At 41.7% G+C, this 19218-nt stretch overlaps 1 protein-coding gene across 5 annotated transcripts in view; it reads right to left on the reverse strand.

Annotated features, from left to right (window-relative positions):
* LOC121554441 (collagen alpha-1(XXV) chain-like) overlaps nucleotides 1-19218 on the reverse strand; it is a 407556-nt gene that overhangs the window by 97139 nt on the left and 291199 nt on the right. For all 5 annotated transcript variants that reach the window (XM_041868036.2, XM_041868034.2, XM_041868035.2 and 2 more), the window contains exon 10: nucleotides 1991-2017. In XM_041868036.2, the coding sequence (XP_041723970.2) occupies nucleotides 1991-2017 (27 nt within the window). The remainder of the gene's footprint in view (nucleotides 1-1990; nucleotides 2018-19218) is intronic.

A 19218-nucleotide genomic window follows, 5' to 3' on the forward strand; every position in this document is an offset into this window, starting at 1 on the left:
GCCTGTGATGTGGATGAAGTCCTGTGGCCTGACCCAGTACGGAGACATGATGCTGTGGCTGAGTAATGCACTTATTTGTATATTTTTGTACTTTATTTTTTACATGGGCTTACTGTACACAAGTGGCAAACGCATAAGATTTCTGTTTGTTTTTACAAGTGCTACATGTAAATGCACAAGATTTCTGTTTTGTCTTTTTGTACAAGTGCTAAATGCACAGTTTTTTTTTGTTTTGCAACATGCATTTAGCCTACAGTGAACAATAAACATTTCTTTCTCCAGCTTCATGTCCTGAGCATTGTGTTTTCTATTTTTCTACGTAGTGTTTAGTGACTGTTCAGTAGTGTTTTTAATTTTGATTGACTCGGGGCACGATTTGACAACATAGTTCAGTTTTGAGCACAGATTGAACTGTTTTGAGGTGAAAGTTTGGTTTTTGCAAGAAGAGTCTGAGGTTTTGTGAATGTAGCTTGAAAATTGGGTTTTGTGTTCACAGTTAAGAGAAAAGGAGAGCAGCTTTCAAGAAATGTGTCTTAGCAATCGAGAAAAACTGTATTATTCTTGTTTTATTTGTAATGTACATGTGAGACATTTCCTTTATGTCCTTTTTGTGAGAAAATGTTTGTACTCAGGGTACCATTGGGATAGAGACTCTGGTCTCAATTGGGCTTCCCTGAATAAATAAAAGTTAATAAATGTAAAAAAAAAAAAACACAACTAGATTGACATGCACTTTTATAGTCATACTGAAGTCCTCTGTCTCTGTGATGTTTTAGAAATTCAGATCACAATAGTTTATCATATAGTAATTTAGCAACCTGCTATCCGGGTTTGATTGAAGAGGGCCCAAAGTCACGACTAATAGCCTAGGTCTTAATAGGGCTGGGTGGTATAGCGCATTTTACGATATATACCGGTATTGATGCACCAATATGCCCATTTAACAGTGGAGCTGAATGGGTTGAGTTAACACACCTTGCACCCCACTCACTGGACTGTTGAATGGATATATTGGTTATTTTGAGTGTAAGATGTTGAGAATGTATTTTGTTTCCTGAGTATGTGAGGCCAGGATTAGTCTCCCAAGGGTCTGTCTAGGTCTCATGAGGGGATATGGATGAGATGTCCCATTGTAGAGGAGAACTATTAACAGTAGCCGACACTAGGACACTTACGACCTATTTGTATTTGTATTTGTAAAACATTTGACGGTATGATGGTATTTGACGGTATTTTATGTTTTTGAATAATAAAAGTTAGACATTTGCTTTGAGTTGTGCGTGGCCCTAGGGTGGCAACACATACATTCCAAGTGATTTCAATGGGTCTTTCTACATTCTGATTGTTTTATACTGTTCAATTCAACTTTTGATCACTTTCTGCATTTCCTGTACTCATGGATGTTATCCATGGCGTATCACATTTAACAAACAAAACATTCAAATACCGTTATAGAAGGTAAAGTAAAAACCTAAACCGGTCTGTGCATCAATTCCGGTATATATCGTAAAATACGGTATACAACCCAGCCCTATTAAGACCTAGGCTATTAGTCGTGACTTTGGGCCCTCTTCAATCAAACCCGGATAGCAGGTTGCTAAATTACTATATGATAAACTATTGTGATCTGAATTTCTAAAACATCACAGAGACAGAGGACTTCAGTATGACTATAAAAGTGCATGTCAATCTAGTTGTGTTTTTTTTTTTTTACATTTATTTACTTTTATTTATTCAGGGTAGCCCAATTGAGACCAGAGTCTCTTTCCCAATGGTACCCTGAGTACAAACATTTTCTCACAAAAAGGACATAAAGGAAATTTCTCACATGTACATTACAAATAAAACAAGAATAATAATACATAAAAAACAACCTCCTAAAAGTTGTATTATATGATTCAGAATCTAATGAATGCATTACTCACCTTCCCGATTTACCTAAGGGAGAAACGGGTTAAATAATGGTTACAGAAGATTAAATCAACTCTACCTTTTGTCCTGGTGGCCCCTCAGGTCCCTAGAAAGAAAGAGGAAAAGAAGTCATGATTTTAGATGAAATAATATGATTTCCTCTGCCAACACGGTCACAAGGGAGAGACTCGCCCTGCCCTTAGTGGTGGGGTTTCATACCCTGCAAACAAAAATTAGTCGTTAGGATGTCCCCAGAACAGCATGGAATGGTCGCCTAAAGTCGACAGGACGTTGTGTCATGGTCTTGTGGAGGTTTTGTCTAGTTCCCGGTTTGTTCCGGGGACGTCCCTGAGGATGATTTTAGAACGTTGTGTCATGATCCTGTGGAGGTTTTGTCTAGTTCCCAAAACATAATTTCTCCTTTCATTGGGACATCATGTGACGTTCACAAGGGAACGTCACATGATGTCACAAAGTTATCTCTATGTTCCTGGGATGTCATTGAGATGTTTTTAGGACATTTTCAGGACATTCAGTGTATCAGTCATCAGGATGTCACCTGATGGTCCAAAAGAAACCCAACTACCTGGGCACACGCATCCTCGTTTCATTACACATCACCCCTTGTTACTGTTGACCATTCACAGCTCTTTGTCTGTTGGAAAGGTTAGGGACACCCAGTACCGGTACGTGGGTAAAATCAATGGGGAAGCCAAGACCACCCCCATATTACAACCTATGACAACCATATAACAACCTATGTGTTGTGATAATTGCATTGTTTGCTCTATAACCTGATAATTCATATGCCTTACAACTGTGATATATAGGCCTAAAGGCCGAGACAATAAGAAGACCCAGTGGCATAATAAATTCAACCACACCTTTGTTTTATCACAAAACCGGACAGCAACCTCTGTCCAGTGAAGTCCACGAAGCATATTGCATGTACAGTAACAGACAGTTACATGACCTACAGAATGGTCAAGCAAGTTCATGTTTCTGACTTTTTCGGACCACTAAACAACTATTGATTTAGAACCACAGAGAGTCGCAAAGAAAACAGGAGCTGCCTCCACTTTTCCAGCACCATTTCAACTTCAACATTTCATCATCATCAAATCACCTCTGCTTAGTCTAATACAGTGACAACTAAAAGATACCCAAAAAAATGTTGTCCAATCAACATACGCTAAATATGATGTGGCTGTCCATGGTTCTGATTTCTGTCTGCGTGTGTGCGTTCGTGCAAGTAGAAAAACATGTTGACTCACCCTACTTGTAGAGAAACGCCAATGCCATCCTCCTCTCTTTCATGTTGACGAAACAGTCTTATCACTCTGTCATACAGTACACGCTTTTTTTTTTTTTTTGTCGTAGGCTACCTGGTTAAAATGCTTGCTCGCTAGCCTAACTTCCATTCATCGGCAACGTTAGCTAGTTAACATTAGCCATCTACATCTAGCTACATATTGAACTTCCATCCTCTCAGGCCAGGGGCACAACAATATATGAATTAATGGTTGGATCAGAATCGTCATTATAATCATTGGCTAGTACAGAGAATTAAGTAAAACCACAAGTCCAAATCCCTATCTCAATCCATGGCTAATTTAGGGCAATTTTAGCTAGCTGGCTAGCTAGCCACCGGAGGACAACAACACAACGAGATGCAACAGTTGACGTTTTTCTGTCAATTACGTAAGCTCTCAATGAGATTTGATAGGAGTGATGCCAAATCCAAACTGGCTTCCCTTTACACTTTTTTTTGGTGCGCCAGGACCATTCACAGTTGAGCTCGCTCAGTTTAGCGCAACGCTGATTGGCACATTTTTTATACTTTCTTTGTCAAGGGAGACCAGATGCTCGCTGGCTTCCCTTGCCTTCAATGCGGCAACAATGTCATACTCGTTTGGACCAGACAGTATGAGATAGATTGCCTACACATAGAGAGACAGAGGGGCGCTGTTTCGCTCGCTCAGATGCTTTCTCCTGTGTGATACATTAAGCCTCTTGCAAATTGAAGGAAAAGTATGAAACAGAGAGACTAAATAAATATTATTTTATGTTTTTGTATTTTTTCCTTGGTAAATTTTTTGGGGAAGCCTGGCTTCCCTTGGCATCCATGAATACACGCCACTGGGGACACCCACACACACAATACAGGGCTCTATTTTCGACTGGTGTTAAGACGGCACTACTGTCAAACGCACGCTCGTTGGCAATTTTGACTTGTAAAAGCCGGCGCTCTGCTATTTTCCAACCTTTGCGCCTGTGTTGGTAATTTACCTGTCTAACATCAGCACGCTTGCGCTGAGGTGGGAGGGGTGGAAATATTTGAGGTGTGTCTTTAAAAACGTGCGCCAATATGCCAATTTCATTCAACAAACTAGGGATATTTAAGACCGACCAACAACTGGTCTTAGCATTACGCAATTGGTATGGGATTGATTTTGCCAACGGAGGCACACACACATAAGCCTTCTTAGTACATCACCAATGTTTTATAAAAATATCACGAGCAGCAAAACAGTCAACAGACATTCGCCTTTTTTTATTTATATTGCACATTCTTTTTGTCGAGCTTCTGTGAAGCCTGTTTAGGAACATCAAGTTATTTAAAAGGACTTCTTGTTGTTTTCCGTGGATCATTTTGTCAAAAAATGCATCTTCCTCTGTTGGACCTCTGTCAAATCGGTCGCTGTCCATGGTGCTGAATCCGCTTGTAGGCTATTTTCCTGGGTCAGCTCAATGGTTCTAACGATGAACTTAGCCTTAAGATGCTTTTGAGAAACCACGCTCTGTTTTTATTTTTTATTTTATCAGCTTTATCAGCTTTAATATTGCAGATAGATTGTGGCTTCTATCCATGTAATTATCTGCATAATTTCCAATACCCCATATATATATATATTATTGTAAATATACAGTACCAGTCAAAAGTTGACACACCTACTCAGTCAAGGATTTTTCTTTATTTTTACTATTTTCTACATTGTAGAATAATAGTGAATACATCAAAACTATGAAATAGCACATATGGAAATATGTATTAACCAAAAAAGTGTTAAGCAAATCAAAATATATTTTAAATTTGAGATTCTTCAAAGTAGCCACCCTTTGCCTTGATGACAGCTTTGCACACTCTTGGCATTCTCTCAACAAGCTACACCTGGAATGCTTATCCAACAGTCTTGAAGGAGTTCCCACATATGCTGAGCACTTGTTGGCTGCTTTTCCTTCACTCTGCCGTCCTACTCATCCCAAACCATCTGATGCAGCACTCCATCACTCACCTTCTTGGTAAAATAGCCCTCACACAGCCTGGAGGTGTGTTGGGTTGTCCTGTTAAAAACAAATGATAGTCCCACTAAGCCCAAACCAGATGGGATGGCGTATCGCTGCAGAATGCTGTGGTAGCCATGCTGATTAAGTGTGAATTGAATTCTAAATAAATCACAGACAGCGTCACCAGCAAAGCACCCCCACACCTCCTCCTCCATGTTTTACGGTGGGAACTACACATGCGGAGATCATCCGTTCACCCATACCGCCTCTCACAAAGACACGAAGGTTGGAACCAATAATCTGCAATTTGGACTCCAGACCAAAGGACACATTTCCACCGGTCTAATGTCCATTGCTCGTGTTTCTTGGCCTAAGCAGGTCTCTTCTTCTTATTGGTGTCCTTTAGTAGGGGTTTCTTTGCAGCAATTCGACCATGAAGGCGTGATTCACACGTTCCCCTCTGAACAGTTGATGTTGAGATGTGTCTGTGACTTGAACTCTGTGAAGCATTTATTTGGGCTGGTAACTCTAATGAACCTATCCTCTGCAGCAGAGGTAACTCTTGGTCTTCCATTCCTGTGGCAGTCCTCATGAGAACCAGTTTCATCCTAGCGCTTGATGGTTTTTGCGACTGCACTTGAAGAAACTTTCAATGTTCTTGAAATGTTCCATATTGACTGACCTTCATGTCTTAAAGTAATGATGGACTGTCGTTTCTCTTTGCTTATTCAACTGAGACTGCTCTTCTCTGTGTCACGGAGGCTCTCCGCACTGCTAAAGCTAACTCTCTCTCCTCTGCTCTTATCCTTCTAGACCTGTCTGCTGCCTTTGATACTGTGAACCATCAGATCCTCCTCTCCACCCTCTCCGAGTTGGGCATCTCCGGCACGGCTCACTCTTGGATTGCGTCCTACCTGACCGGTCGCGTGGCGAGAATCTGTCTCCGCACCACGTGCTCTCACCACTGGTGTCCCCCAGGGCTCAGTTCTAGGCCCTCTCCTATTCTCGCTATACACCAAGTCACTTGGCTCTGTCATATCCTCACATGGCCTCTCCTATCATTGCTACGCAGACGACACACAACTAATCTTCTCCTTTCCCACTTCTGATAACCAGGTGGCGAATCGCATCTCTGCATGTATGACAGACATATCAGTGTGGATGACGGATCACCACCTCAAGCTGAACCTCGGCAAGACGGAGCTGCTCTTCCTCCCGGGAAAGGACTGCCCGTTCCATGATCTCGCCATAACGGTTGACAACTCCGTTGTGTCCTCCTCCCAGAGTGCGAAGAGCCTTGGCGTGACCCTGGACAACACCCTGTCGTTCTCCGCTAACATCAAGGCGGTGACCCGATCCTGTAGGTTCATGCTCTACAACATTCGGAGAGTATGACCCTGCCTTACACAGGAAGCGGCACAGGTCCTAATTCAGGCACTTGTCATCTCCCGTCTGGATTACTGCAACTCGCTGTTGGTTGGGCTCCCTGCCTGTGCCATTAAACCCCTACAACTCATCCAGAATGACGCAGCCCGTCTGGTGTTCAACCTTCCCAAGTTCTCTCACGTCACCCCACTCCTCCGCACACTCCACTGGCTTCCAGTTGAAGCTCGCATCTGCTACAAGACCATGGTGCTTGCCTACGGAGCTGTGAGGGGAACGGCACCTCCGTACCTTCAGGCTCTGATCAGTCCCTGCACCTAAACGAGGGCATTGCGTTCATCCACCTCTGGCCTGCTGGCCCCCCTACCTCTGCAGAAGCACAGTACCCGCTCAGCCCAGTCAAAACTGTTCGCTGCTCTGGCACCCCAATGGTGGAACAAGCTCCCTCATGACGCCAGGACAGCGGAGTCACTCACCACCTTCCGGAGACATTTGAAACCCCACCTCTTTAAGGAATACCTGGGATAGGATAAAGTAATCCTTCTACCCCCCCTTACCCCACCCCAAAGAAAGAAAAAAAAACATATTGTAAAGTGGTTATCCCACTGGCTATAAGGTGAATGGACCAATTTGTAAGTCGCTCTGGATAAGAGCGTCTGCTAAATGACCTAAATGTAAATGTAAAAATTTTAGCTGTTCTTGCCGTAATATGGACGTGGTATTTTACCAAATAGGGCTATCTTCTGTATACCCCCCACCTTGTCACAACACAACACAACTGTGTAGGCCATCTTTGTAAATAAGAATTTGTTCTTTACTTACTTGCCTAGTTAAATAAAGGTTAAATAAATTGCTCAAACGCATTAAGAAGGAAAGAAATTACACAAATTAACTTTTAAGAAGGCACACCTGTTAATTGAAATGCATTCCAGGTGAGTACCTCATGAAGCTGGTTGAGAGAATGCCAAGAGTGTGCAAAGCTGTCATCAAGACAAAAGGTGTCTATTTGAATAATCTCAAATGTAAAATATATTTTGATTTGTTTAACACTTTTTTGGTTACTACATGATTCCATATTTGTTATTTCATAGTTTTGATGTCTTCACTATTATTCTACAATGTAGAAAATAGTAAAAATAAAGAAAAACCCTTGAATGAGTAGGTGTGTCCAAACTTTTGACTCGTTCTGTATATACACTACTAAACTGTTTGTTGTAACCCTGGATTGTAAATTACATTTACATTTACATTTACGTTTTAGTCATTTAGCAGACACTCTTATCCAGAGCGACTTACAGTTAGTTGTGATTGTCAAAGCATATTGATGCAACGGTAGCTAAGATGGGGAAATGTATGTTTGTAATAAAGCACTGCTCTGCTTTCTTGACATTGCTATCAACAAACAAGTCATACAGGCCCTAGTTTTGTCATACCTGGACTACTGTCCAGTCATATGGTCAAGTGCCACAGAGGGACATAGGCAAATTACAATTGGCCCAGAACAGAGGAGCACGGCTGACCCTTAAATGTACACAGAGAGCTAACATCAATGACATGCATGTCAATCTTTTCTGGCTCAAAGTAGAGGAGAGATTGACTGCATTACAATTTGTCTTTGTGAGAGGTATTGACATGTTGAAAGCACCAAGCTGTTCAAATGACTAGCACACAGCTCAGCAACCCATGCATACCCCAAAAGACTCTTCACAGTTCCCAAGTACAGAACAGACTCTGAAAAACACACAGTACTACACAAAGCAATCACTACATGGAACTCTATTCCACATCAAGTAAATAATGTAAGCAGTATAATCAGATTTACAAAACAGATGAAACTACACCTTATGGAACAACATGGACTATGAAGAGAGAGACACACACACACACAAGCATAATCACACACAAGCTAGCACACGCACTCTACACACACGTACATTTGAATCAGGGGTGAACGTAGATTTAATTTCTTACCGGTACGGGACACCCAAGTGCGAACACTGATTTTTTTTTATACTACAAAAAATACAGGGTAACCTACTCTGCTGACACTGACAAACATATCAATAAAAACGATGTTGTCTAATCCATATATTAGACCTAGGAGAAGGGGAGACACAAATACAATATGACGTCCATCTAACCTGGAGGAGGAAATGATTGTCCAAAAACAAACAAAAGTGGCACTGACCCAATGATAAAGACAGTGAATATGAACACTCCCCGGGGATATGGCCAATGTTCTCCTCTAGTGCAAATAAGATAGGCTACTGTTCGCTCAATTAAGTTAAGAGTTTTGATAAACTAAAAGATAGATTGGAGTCTTTTCATTGTCATCTCCTAACAGCAATAGCCATTTGCGTTCCAACAGTTTTTCCGCAATTGTATTTTTTTAGATTGCGATATGCCTGGCTGGCTGGGTCTCTATGCCTCTCTGCCTTAATGTGCTTGGACCCCAGGAACAGTAGCTGCTGCCAGTTATGATAGGCTAATCTTATTATAAAGTTTGGTAGGCAGTGTCCTATACATTTTTGAAATGTGAATGCAATGTGTAGACTATACAATATTTCCATGTTTAAGCAAATTACTTATTTAATGTAGAAAACTAGATAGGCTACATGTTTGTTATAACTAGGCCTATTGTAGGGTTACTGTATAGGCCTAGGCTACAATTTAATAAACTATCTTCAAAGGATAGGACAAACATCCTACTCCACGCCAGCTCATGCAATGCGAGATGCGATTTATGATATTATGCTTCTGCTCCGATCCTCTTTAGACATATTGTTGTCATAAAAATAAAAATAAATAGCTTGTTTTTTGTTTAGCCTAATTTGATTAAAAACCAAACGTATTAGAATGATTCACTGTCCATTGCTTACGAGAACGTCCATGGCTCAGCCGTAGCTTATTTGTGGAGAAGTGGAGAAGTGTGAATTTGATCTGAAAGATAGTTCCATGATGTTTAGAAAACATTACATTTGGGAGCAGTACAACAGTGAGTGGATATTCCTCCTTTCTCTTTATATTGAATATTTTTCCAGCTCCAGTGAAAAGTTTGAATGTGTGTAAAACCCTCCATATTATATTAATATTATATGCCCACAGGAAGCAATTATGGTGCCTGTAACTGTATTTAGGTAACAATAATATAATATGCCATTTAGCAGACGCTTTTATCCAAAGTTACTTACAGTCATGTGTGCATACATTTTTACGTATGGGTGGTCCCGGGGATCAAACCCACTACCCTGGCATTGCAAGCGCCATGCTCTACCAATAGAGCTACAGAGGGCCACGACCAATTGAAGCCATGCAATTACTTAGATATAGCCTATTTAAAACAATTTGTTGTTTTGGTTTTTTAGAAATTGATTACAATTATTCACTGTCTTAGTGAATTTAATATTGCTTATTGACAACATTTGGCATGTCCATGGCTCAGACATAATTCCCCCTCTCAATCAGAAAGACTTCTGGCTCCCAGGTGTCTTTTATACAGGTAACAAACTGAGATTAGGAGCTGTACTGTATAACTCCAAAATCAAAATAACTGAACTGTCTCTCCCTACTGTCTCCTCATTTGAATACATTACCTACAAATCATCTTGCTCCATAACCACTATCCTTGTGTACCGTCCTCCTAAAGCTAATTAATCATTCCTGTCTGAACTATCTGACCTACTCACCATTGCTGTCACACTCTCCCCCCGCTTACTGTTGCTTGGCGATATGAATATTAACGTGGACTCATCAAACTCAAAACTTGCCTCTGATTTCATTGCTGCTCTGGACTGTTTCAATATTACCCAACATGTCAATTTTCCCACTCACATCAAGGGACACATACTTGACCTCGTCTGCTCTGTTGGCCTCAACCTAACTAATATTTCCCTCTCCCTGTTCCATCTGTCTAACCACAAGATCCTTAATTTCTCTTTTACCTCATACTCACCCAACAACACTGACAAACGCCTCATCTCCTTCCACAGCATCAAAGCTGTTGACCCCCTCCAACTCTCTGATGCCATCTGCGCTGTCCTGCCCCTTGATCATGCCCCCAACTCACCTGATGAACTAGCGGCCCAATTCAATGCTGCTCTATCTGTCTTTCTCAACTCTCTGGCCCCCCTCCAAACTAAACCTGTCTCATTCTCCTCCTCCTCTCCCTGGTTTACCCCTGAGCTCCGCGCCCTGAAGCAAGCTGGCTGCCGCCAGGAAGAGTAGCTGCTTCTTTTGCAACAGCTAATGGGGATCCTAATAAAAGACCAAATACCAAACCTCCCAACCGTCACCCCTGAAACCCGGCTCTCCGAATTTGCCCCCCTTGACTATATCTCAAAACTCACCTTCCTGGCTACAATCAGACCTCACAAACCGGACCCACTACATCTCCCTCAATGGCCACACCTCAGACTCAGCTGCAGTCTTCATCATCTACATCCTCCCCCTTGGTCAGATCCTCCGTCACTTCAACCTTGACTTCCACTGCTATGCTGATGACACCCAGATCTACCTCAGCACCAAATCCCTCCTCAACCCACCTCTGACCCACATTGAATCCTGCCCCTCTGCAATAAAAACATAAACCATGGATGCAACAAAACTTCCTCAAGCTCAACAGTGATAAAACTGAACTCCTCCTCACAGGCACCAAATCCCCCCTCACAAAAGCTGGCAACCTCATTCTCACCATTGACGACACCACTGTCTCGCCCTCCCTTCATGCATGCAACCTTGGCGTCATCCTTGACTCCACCCTCTCCTTTGACCACCACAGGTCCTCCCTCTACCGTCCTGCCGCTGAAACCCTCATAAATGCATTCATCTCCTCCCGTCTTGACTACTCCAACTCACTACTCTCTATCATCAACTCAAGTTCTCTCCATATGCTCCAAATGGTTCAAAACTCTGCAGCCTGACTCCTCACCCACAATAAGTCCTAGCAGCACATCACCCCTGTCATCTGTGAACACCACTGGCTCCCTCTCTCCCAACATATTGGTTACAAGATCCTCCTTCTAACCTACAAAGCCCTTCACCACCTTGCCCCCCTTACCTCTCATGACCTTCTTCTCCCTTATCAACCCACACGTGCACTCCGTTCCACCACAGCAGGCCATCCCCAGATTGAAGCCCAAGAGCTTCGGTGATAGGGACTTCTCCAGGGTTGCTTCTAGGCTCTGGAACTCCCTCCCTCCAGCCATCCACGACTCAGAGTCCATCACTACCCTTCAGTCCCTCCTAAAGCCCCACCTCATTGACAAGGCCCACCCATAAGCCCACCCCCCCTCCCCCTCCAACCACACACACACGCATACACTACATTTGTATTTGTATTTATTAGGGATCCCTTTAGCTGCTGCCAAGGCATCAGCTACTCTTCCTGGGGTCCAAACATATTAAAGCACTTACATTACATATAAAAGAAAATATAAAACAGCACATCATATGACATTATTACACCACTACCTATCTACAATACAAAATGTTTAATACCACCATACAACAATATCACAATGTGTGTGTATGCATGTGTCTATACCCTTGTGTGTGTGTCTCTTCACAGTCCCCGTTGTTCCATAAGGTGTATTTTTACCTGTGTTTTAAATATGATTATACTGCTTGCATCAGTTACCTGATGTGGAATAGAGTTCCATGTAGTCAAGGCTCTATGTAGTACTGTGCGCCTCCCATAGTCTGTTCTGGACTTAGGGACTGTGAAGAGACCTCTGGTGGCATGTCTTGTGGAGTATACATGGGTTTCCGAGCTGTGTGATAGTAGTTTAAACAGACAGCTCGGTACATTCAGCCTGTAGGACCTGCCTTGTTGATAGTGTTGTGATAGAATAATTATTAATGACTAATTATTACACCCTGAAACTGTGTGAAATGTGTTAGAATGTGTGAGTGTAGGACCAGTAAAGATTATGACGTTGAACTACTATTTAGCAATGTGAGTAAGAGTTAGACCAGACAACAAAGGACAAGGAGAGCTGTCTACAGACAACTGAGAAACCAAGATAAAGAGGCCTCCCAATTTAGGGAGGAGAGAAACTGTTAGGCTTTTTAAGGAGTATGAAACATGGTGCAGAATATTGTGAGAATGGCGATAACTGAGGAATGCAGGGAGTAGGCTATGATAAGAAAGTGTGTGTGTGAACTGATGGTCAGGAGAGCAATTATAAAGTGGAAAACTACAGCCTGTCTAAAGAGGGGAGGGATTTTTGTATGACGTATGAGTATAAAAGATGGACTCTGAAATTGTGATGGCAGAATTCTCAATGAATAAATCTCTGACTATGCAGACCGTTTCTTGATCTTTTTGGGAGACGCACAGAGACACTGAAATAGTTTGTTAAATAATTCTCATAACAGCTTGGTCCTTCTGAGCCGGAATCCAATACCTGCCTCTGTCATTCCAGGTAACTCTGAAAACTGTCGACGGGCGAATGATACATTCGTAAATAGAAAGTCCTGCCCTTTGACATTAAGGGTTAAGACAGGCCAGAGGACACCTGATTAATGACAGAGACGGTGACAGAATCCAAACCTACATTGAATCTTGGCTGCAAGGATAAGGTCAGTAGTCTTTATTCATTACTTGGTGAAATTGATTTGAGAACTTGCTAAAATATTGACTGAGGGTAACGTCATAATTTAAAGTAGCAAATTGATCAATGCATAGCCATTTTAAGGTAGCCAATTTAAGGTTGTAGCCGGTAGCCGATTTAAGGTTGTAGCCAATTTAAGGTGGGTGGGTCCGTAACGATTCACGGTAAAGGCCAATTACCAAAATAAACTACCCGGTGTTGAAATAGAAGGAACTATTAAAAGTACACCTATGGGATGTAACCTGTAAGAGATTATAGAACAGTCAACAAATAATCCGGGTTAAACAAATACAAAAAGAAAAGAGAGGATATAATTGAGTAAATTTAGATGGTTAAGATCACCAGGAGAGGGAGAACCCATTCCTGTTGTATGGGGCTGTCAGGAATGATCAAGATTACATTGTGGGGATAAATTCCTCCGTAGAGTAGGAGATCATTCTGGGGGACTAGTACCTATACAGGAAGGGGTGATTCCAGGTGTGGTGTGAAACTGTTTTAACTAACTTGTTATATAGAAGAGGTGGCTAGAGAAGGGAGAACCCATTCCTGTTGTATGAGACTGTCAGGAATTATCAAGATTACATTGTGGGGATGAATTCCTCCGTAGAGTAGGAGATAATTCTGGGGGACTAGTACCTATACAGGAAGGGGATTTTTAACAGTACCAACCATGGGGGACAAATCCTCACAAGAGGTCCCAGAATTTACTGGGGACGAGAAATACATGGAAATGCGAGACAAACGGAATGTGTATTATGGACCTAATTGGAGAAAGAAATATGGCTTTACTGGGCAACTTGATGTAATTAAACTGGAATCCATGATTAAACAAATGCATGTAAATTGTGGTATTGATCTAAAGAAACAGAAAAGAGGGGCTAGACACAGCGAGAGTATGGCTCTTGGAGGCTCGGAAGAGAGTCAGGAAAGACTAGAGAATTTAAACAGAGAGTTGAAGAGATTAGAGAGCTATAATAAGCCAGGGAGGCAGAATAGTGGAGAAGATAAGAGGAAGTGCTTTAACTGTAACAAGGAAGGTCATTTTGCAAGAGAGTGTGAGGCCCCGTGTAAATACTGTAACAAAACAGGTCATAACCATCGCGACGGCAGAGATAAAGGAAAGGGAAGTGTCCGGGAAATGACAGTCAATTTTTTTGGTTCCACGGGTAAAAAGTTTGAAGAAGTGATTTGTGTCGATTAAGAATTGGCTAAAAACACCACGAAGGGATTATTTGAGAGGTACCTATAAATTCCTAACGTTATATATGTATGAACTTGCTCACCCAAACGTAGACCTACGTCATGGGTGAGAAAGTAGAGAATATGAGTTCTCTAAGGTTGTACAGTTGTTGGATCATGTGATAAGGTTTAATGGGTAATCGGACCATAACTAATGTGGTTTTAGACATAATGTATAATATAGTAGAAAGCAAATATAGGGTTCCATTGAACTATTATGGTTTATTTGTAATTTCAATGGCATAAGGTGAAATCGGTATTTATGAGTGTAATTCAACGGCTGGTATGGGTGGTAACCGGATACTACTGAGTATTTGGTTTGGTGATGTTGAATGGAAGATTTGTAGCGTGTTTTGGGTTAAATAGAAAGGCTCACTTATTCAACAGGAATAGGTGCAGGGAGAGAGTTTTTGTGTTGCTGAATGAAGTGAGAGTTAAACTACTGAGAATAGAGAAGTATTATGGACATACTAGCGTAATAAATAAACTCAACCAAACATGACGTTACTACAGCAATAGAGGATGTTTAATGGTTAATGTTGTAGCTCAGCTGGTAGAGCACAGCGCTTGTAACGCCAAGGTAGTGGGTTCGATCCCTGGGACCACCCATACACAAAAAAATAATGCATGCATGACTATAAATTGCTTTGGATTAAAGTGTCTGCTAAATGGCATATTATTATTAAACCCGATGATAGAGGTAAATGCAGAACACTGTTTGAGAGTGTGTTTTATTTTGGCTACTAGGGGGTTTAGTGTTTGGGATGAAAGGGCTGGCTAGTTGGGAGTGATGACGTGGCTGGCTGTGCGACATGGAAGTGGTTGTTTGGCGTGCTTTGCAAGGAGAGTGGATTTTGTGGAGCGACTGGAAATTGCGATAGAGCTGTGACAATAATTTGAATTGAGAACAAAGAAAAATAATATATGGTTCTGGATTATGTTAAGGGAAGAGTAGGAGACAACATATCAAACAATTTTTAAATAGATGCCTGGGATAAAATATAATGTCTTACTTACACGGAGTATGTGATTGTATTGGCTAATGAATGAAATATGACATTTACAGGGGCGACAGGAACAATAGAAGGGGAGACAGATTTTCCTATGGTGTTGATCAAATAATTGATAATGGATCATTTGATATGAGATTACATGGAGCAGATTTAGGGGTTCAATAATCATTGTGAGATTTAAAGAGGATATGATCTGAAGGGTAATCAATTAAACATAATCATTGTATACTCTAGGAATTTTGAGTGGTTTTATGGATTAGTTATGAGGAATTAGATTGATGTCCTCCCGAGTGGCGCAGTGGTCTAAGGCACTACATCGCAGTGCTAGCTGTACCACTAGAGATCCTGGTTCGAATCCAGACTCTGTCGTAGCCGGCCGTGACCGGCACAATTGGGGTAGGGGAGGGAACGGCCGGCAGGGATGTAGCTCAGTTGGTACAGCATGGCATGTGCTTATCTCATTGGAATGTTGCCCAGGGATAGGTGGAGTTAGGCAGTATTTAGGTTGTAAAAGTGAGCTACCAAATTAAGTGGGGCCTGGCTATTTTTGGTTGTTGTTTTTTAATTGGGGTTTTCAAATAAAAAACAACACACCTAGTATGATGTTTATAAAGCCTTGTTATTTTGATTTTAGGGGGTTTTCAACAGGTCAAAGGTGATAAGTCTTAAAGGAGCACACACAGTGAATTTTATGGAGTTTTTCGGTTTTTACTGAGTTTAGGGTATATATGATTTCTTATGAGAATAAATGTCATGAGGACTTAATGAACACTTGGGATAAGTAACATTTATGAAATATTTAGAATGATGGTAATGTTTAGTATACTATGGGATGGAACAGTTCGTTGAATGATTTAAATTGCCTCTGAACTCTGTTTTGACTTTCTGGTGTTAATTAATCATCCACACTGGTAATTCTAAAGGCATGAGAGGAGGACTTTAAGATAGTTTATTTTACCAAGTTGAGGGTAATTTATAATACTGTGAAAAGTGTGAAGATTATAATTTGGTAATAATATATATGATTTGAACCATAAAATAACAGAAGAGAGAGAGAGCTTTCCCTGAATGAGGGATATCTGTTGCTAGTTAATTGTACTAATCTTGGATTACTTTTACGGGATAGAAGTAAGTTCAGGTATTATCAAATGTTGTCATTTAAATTTCTTTTTTTATTATGCTTTAATAAACAACAAATTGGTATTTGAAACTAAATTAATGCAAGGAGCTGCAGTAATCAGAGGAAGGCACAATCTAATGCGAAACAGCTATTACCTAGGGCTTTGATTTAGTAATGAGATCAGGAAGATAGTAATAATAGGAAGCTGGATAGGAGAATTTAGGACTAGCTGTCCAGAAATAGATGAGGAAGGATGATAAATTGCCAATATTACCTAAGTGATTGTTTAGGTAGGTGGTAATATTGACACATGGGCAGTGACATGTGTCAAGAGGGGGGATGATGGTAGATGGTAGGATTAAAGATAAATAGACAAAGTAAAGATTAAAAACTTTTTTTTTTTTAAATAGATAGATAAACTAGATACAGTCTAGAAAGAGAATACTAATGTGAACGGTATGATTAGAGAGGGGTTAAGGAAAACACACAGGAGAGCAGGAAGAAATGGGGTACAATGTCTACCGATAGTAGTATCTACAATCAGGAGAACTCCAGATAAAGAAGGGCTATTGCCATTGGAGAAGGGATTTGGTAGACCATACAGAATGCCCGAGTTAGAAGGACCGGAGCAGGCAGAAATAGAAATTGTGAGCACCCTAGCAGAACACGTGAGAAGGTAGTTTATTAACCACACCTGTATGTCAGAGGTTTTGTGCCCCACAGGTGAACTAAAGGAGAAGGTGCCCCACTCTATCTAACCAGGTGACTGGGTGTGGATCCAATCCTTAAAGAAGAAAAAATGGAAGCAGCCCCGTTGGGAAGGTCCATATCAGGTCCTGTTGGTGACGGCCTTCGCTGTAAGGTGCATGTCACACACTGTAAAAAGGTAAACCCAGCTACACCTGATGAACAAACACAGAGTTAGGAGAAAGAACCGATCACCACTAGGGCTCAGGAGTTGGCTCCTTAACGAAGATTCCCTTACCCTGTCTGATCATCCCTGTGTGAGTTCAATAGAAGGTAAAGCAATGGGTTGGCCTCTGGCGTCTGACATGTTCTCAGGGCGAGGGTGGGGATTCACAGGTCTCCTGACGGTAGGTAGCTGTCTGATTTTGGGGGCCATATTCCTAGCACACTCAAACCCTCCTGATCCACCAGAAGTAGTAGTTAACCTAACACAAGTTGATAAAATGCTACCCAAGCACAGTCTACGTAGGCATAGGAGACAGCTTGACGTAGGGAAAGGAGAAGTACTAGTGACTGTAGGAAAGGACATCACCTTTGAGGTCTTTGCGGACCAGTTGGGGAGTTGGGGACTACTGGCTGGTAGTATCGTAAAGGATGGGAGATATATATGTATGTCACCATGTATATCCTGGAACCATGTAGTTGCTCATACCGAGAGGGGGGGTATGTCAATCTTACCTGACAAGTGAGATATCTTCTTCAACTGGGGCACCCTATGGAGTACACCTCTCTAAGGGAGGTAGTGAGACCGGGGCTGTGGTGAAGATAGTGCAAACTATAGACCTGAAGGAAGTAGTACAAGTGGAGACTGGGTATAGGGATCCTAACCTATGGTTGGAATGGATACATTATACGGCAAGAACTATGTCCAAAGAGGACTGTTACGCCTGTGGGACAGCCAAACCAAGGTTAACAACTACTCTGTTCCCCTTAATGGGCTTTAACGCTCCGTCAAGTTTATCCTGCATGATTAAATTGTTCAAGCCACCTGGGAATCTGGTGAAGGAGTCTTGTAGTAACTTGCACTATCTGTATCCCCCGATAACAAAGTCACGCCGACCTAGGTTACCTCCGTTTGAAGTCTCGGGGGATTCTTCTTATTGTTTTTCTAGGACTAATAAGATAGGATACAGGGTAGGGCATCTTAGCTCCTGCTCCCACACAGAGAATGTCACAACTAAAGAGACCATGACTAATCTCTCCTCTTTGTTGCAGCCAGAGGATTTTAGGACCCAAAACCAGGCCCGTGCTGACATCTGGTGGTTGTGTGGTGATAACAGATTGTGGCCTCACCTACATACGCAAACAATCAAACGTGTCAGAGACTGGTGAGTTGTCACGTAGAAAGCGGGACCTCCTCCCGGGATCCTTTAATTAAAGGATATATGTTGATGGGATAGGAGTAACTCGAGGGGTTCCAGAAGAATTCAAAGCTAAGAATCAGATCGCAGCTGGGTTTGAATCAAGTATTTTCTGGTGGTCAACAATTAATAAAAACGTAGATTGGATAAATTATATTTACTATAACCAGCAAAGATTTATAAACCACACTCGTGATGCAATAAAGGGATTGGCTGAGTAGACAGCGGCAACTAGCTTAATGGCATGGCAGAATAGGATAGCTTTAGATATGCTTTTGGCTGAGCGGGTCGGAGTTTGTGTTATGTTTGGATCTATTTGCTGTACTTTCATCCCCAACAATACAGCACCGGACGGGTCCGTGACCAAAGCTCTTCAGGGACTCACCACGCTGGCGAACGAACTGGCCGAGAACTCTGGTATTGATAGCTCCCTAAAAGGTTGGTTTGATAACATGTTTGGTAAATGGAAAACTATTGTTGTAACTATTATGGGTGCAGCTATAGCTTCTGTGGGTATACTTGTTCTTTGTGGATGTTGTCTTATT

Source organism: Coregonus clupeaformis, unplaced genomic scaffold, assembly GCF_020615455.1.
Source record: "Coregonus clupeaformis isolate EN_2021a unplaced genomic scaffold, ASM2061545v1 scaf0003, whole genome shotgun sequence".
Taxonomy (NCBI): domain Eukaryota; kingdom Metazoa; phylum Chordata; class Actinopteri; order Salmoniformes; family Salmonidae; genus Coregonus; species Coregonus clupeaformis.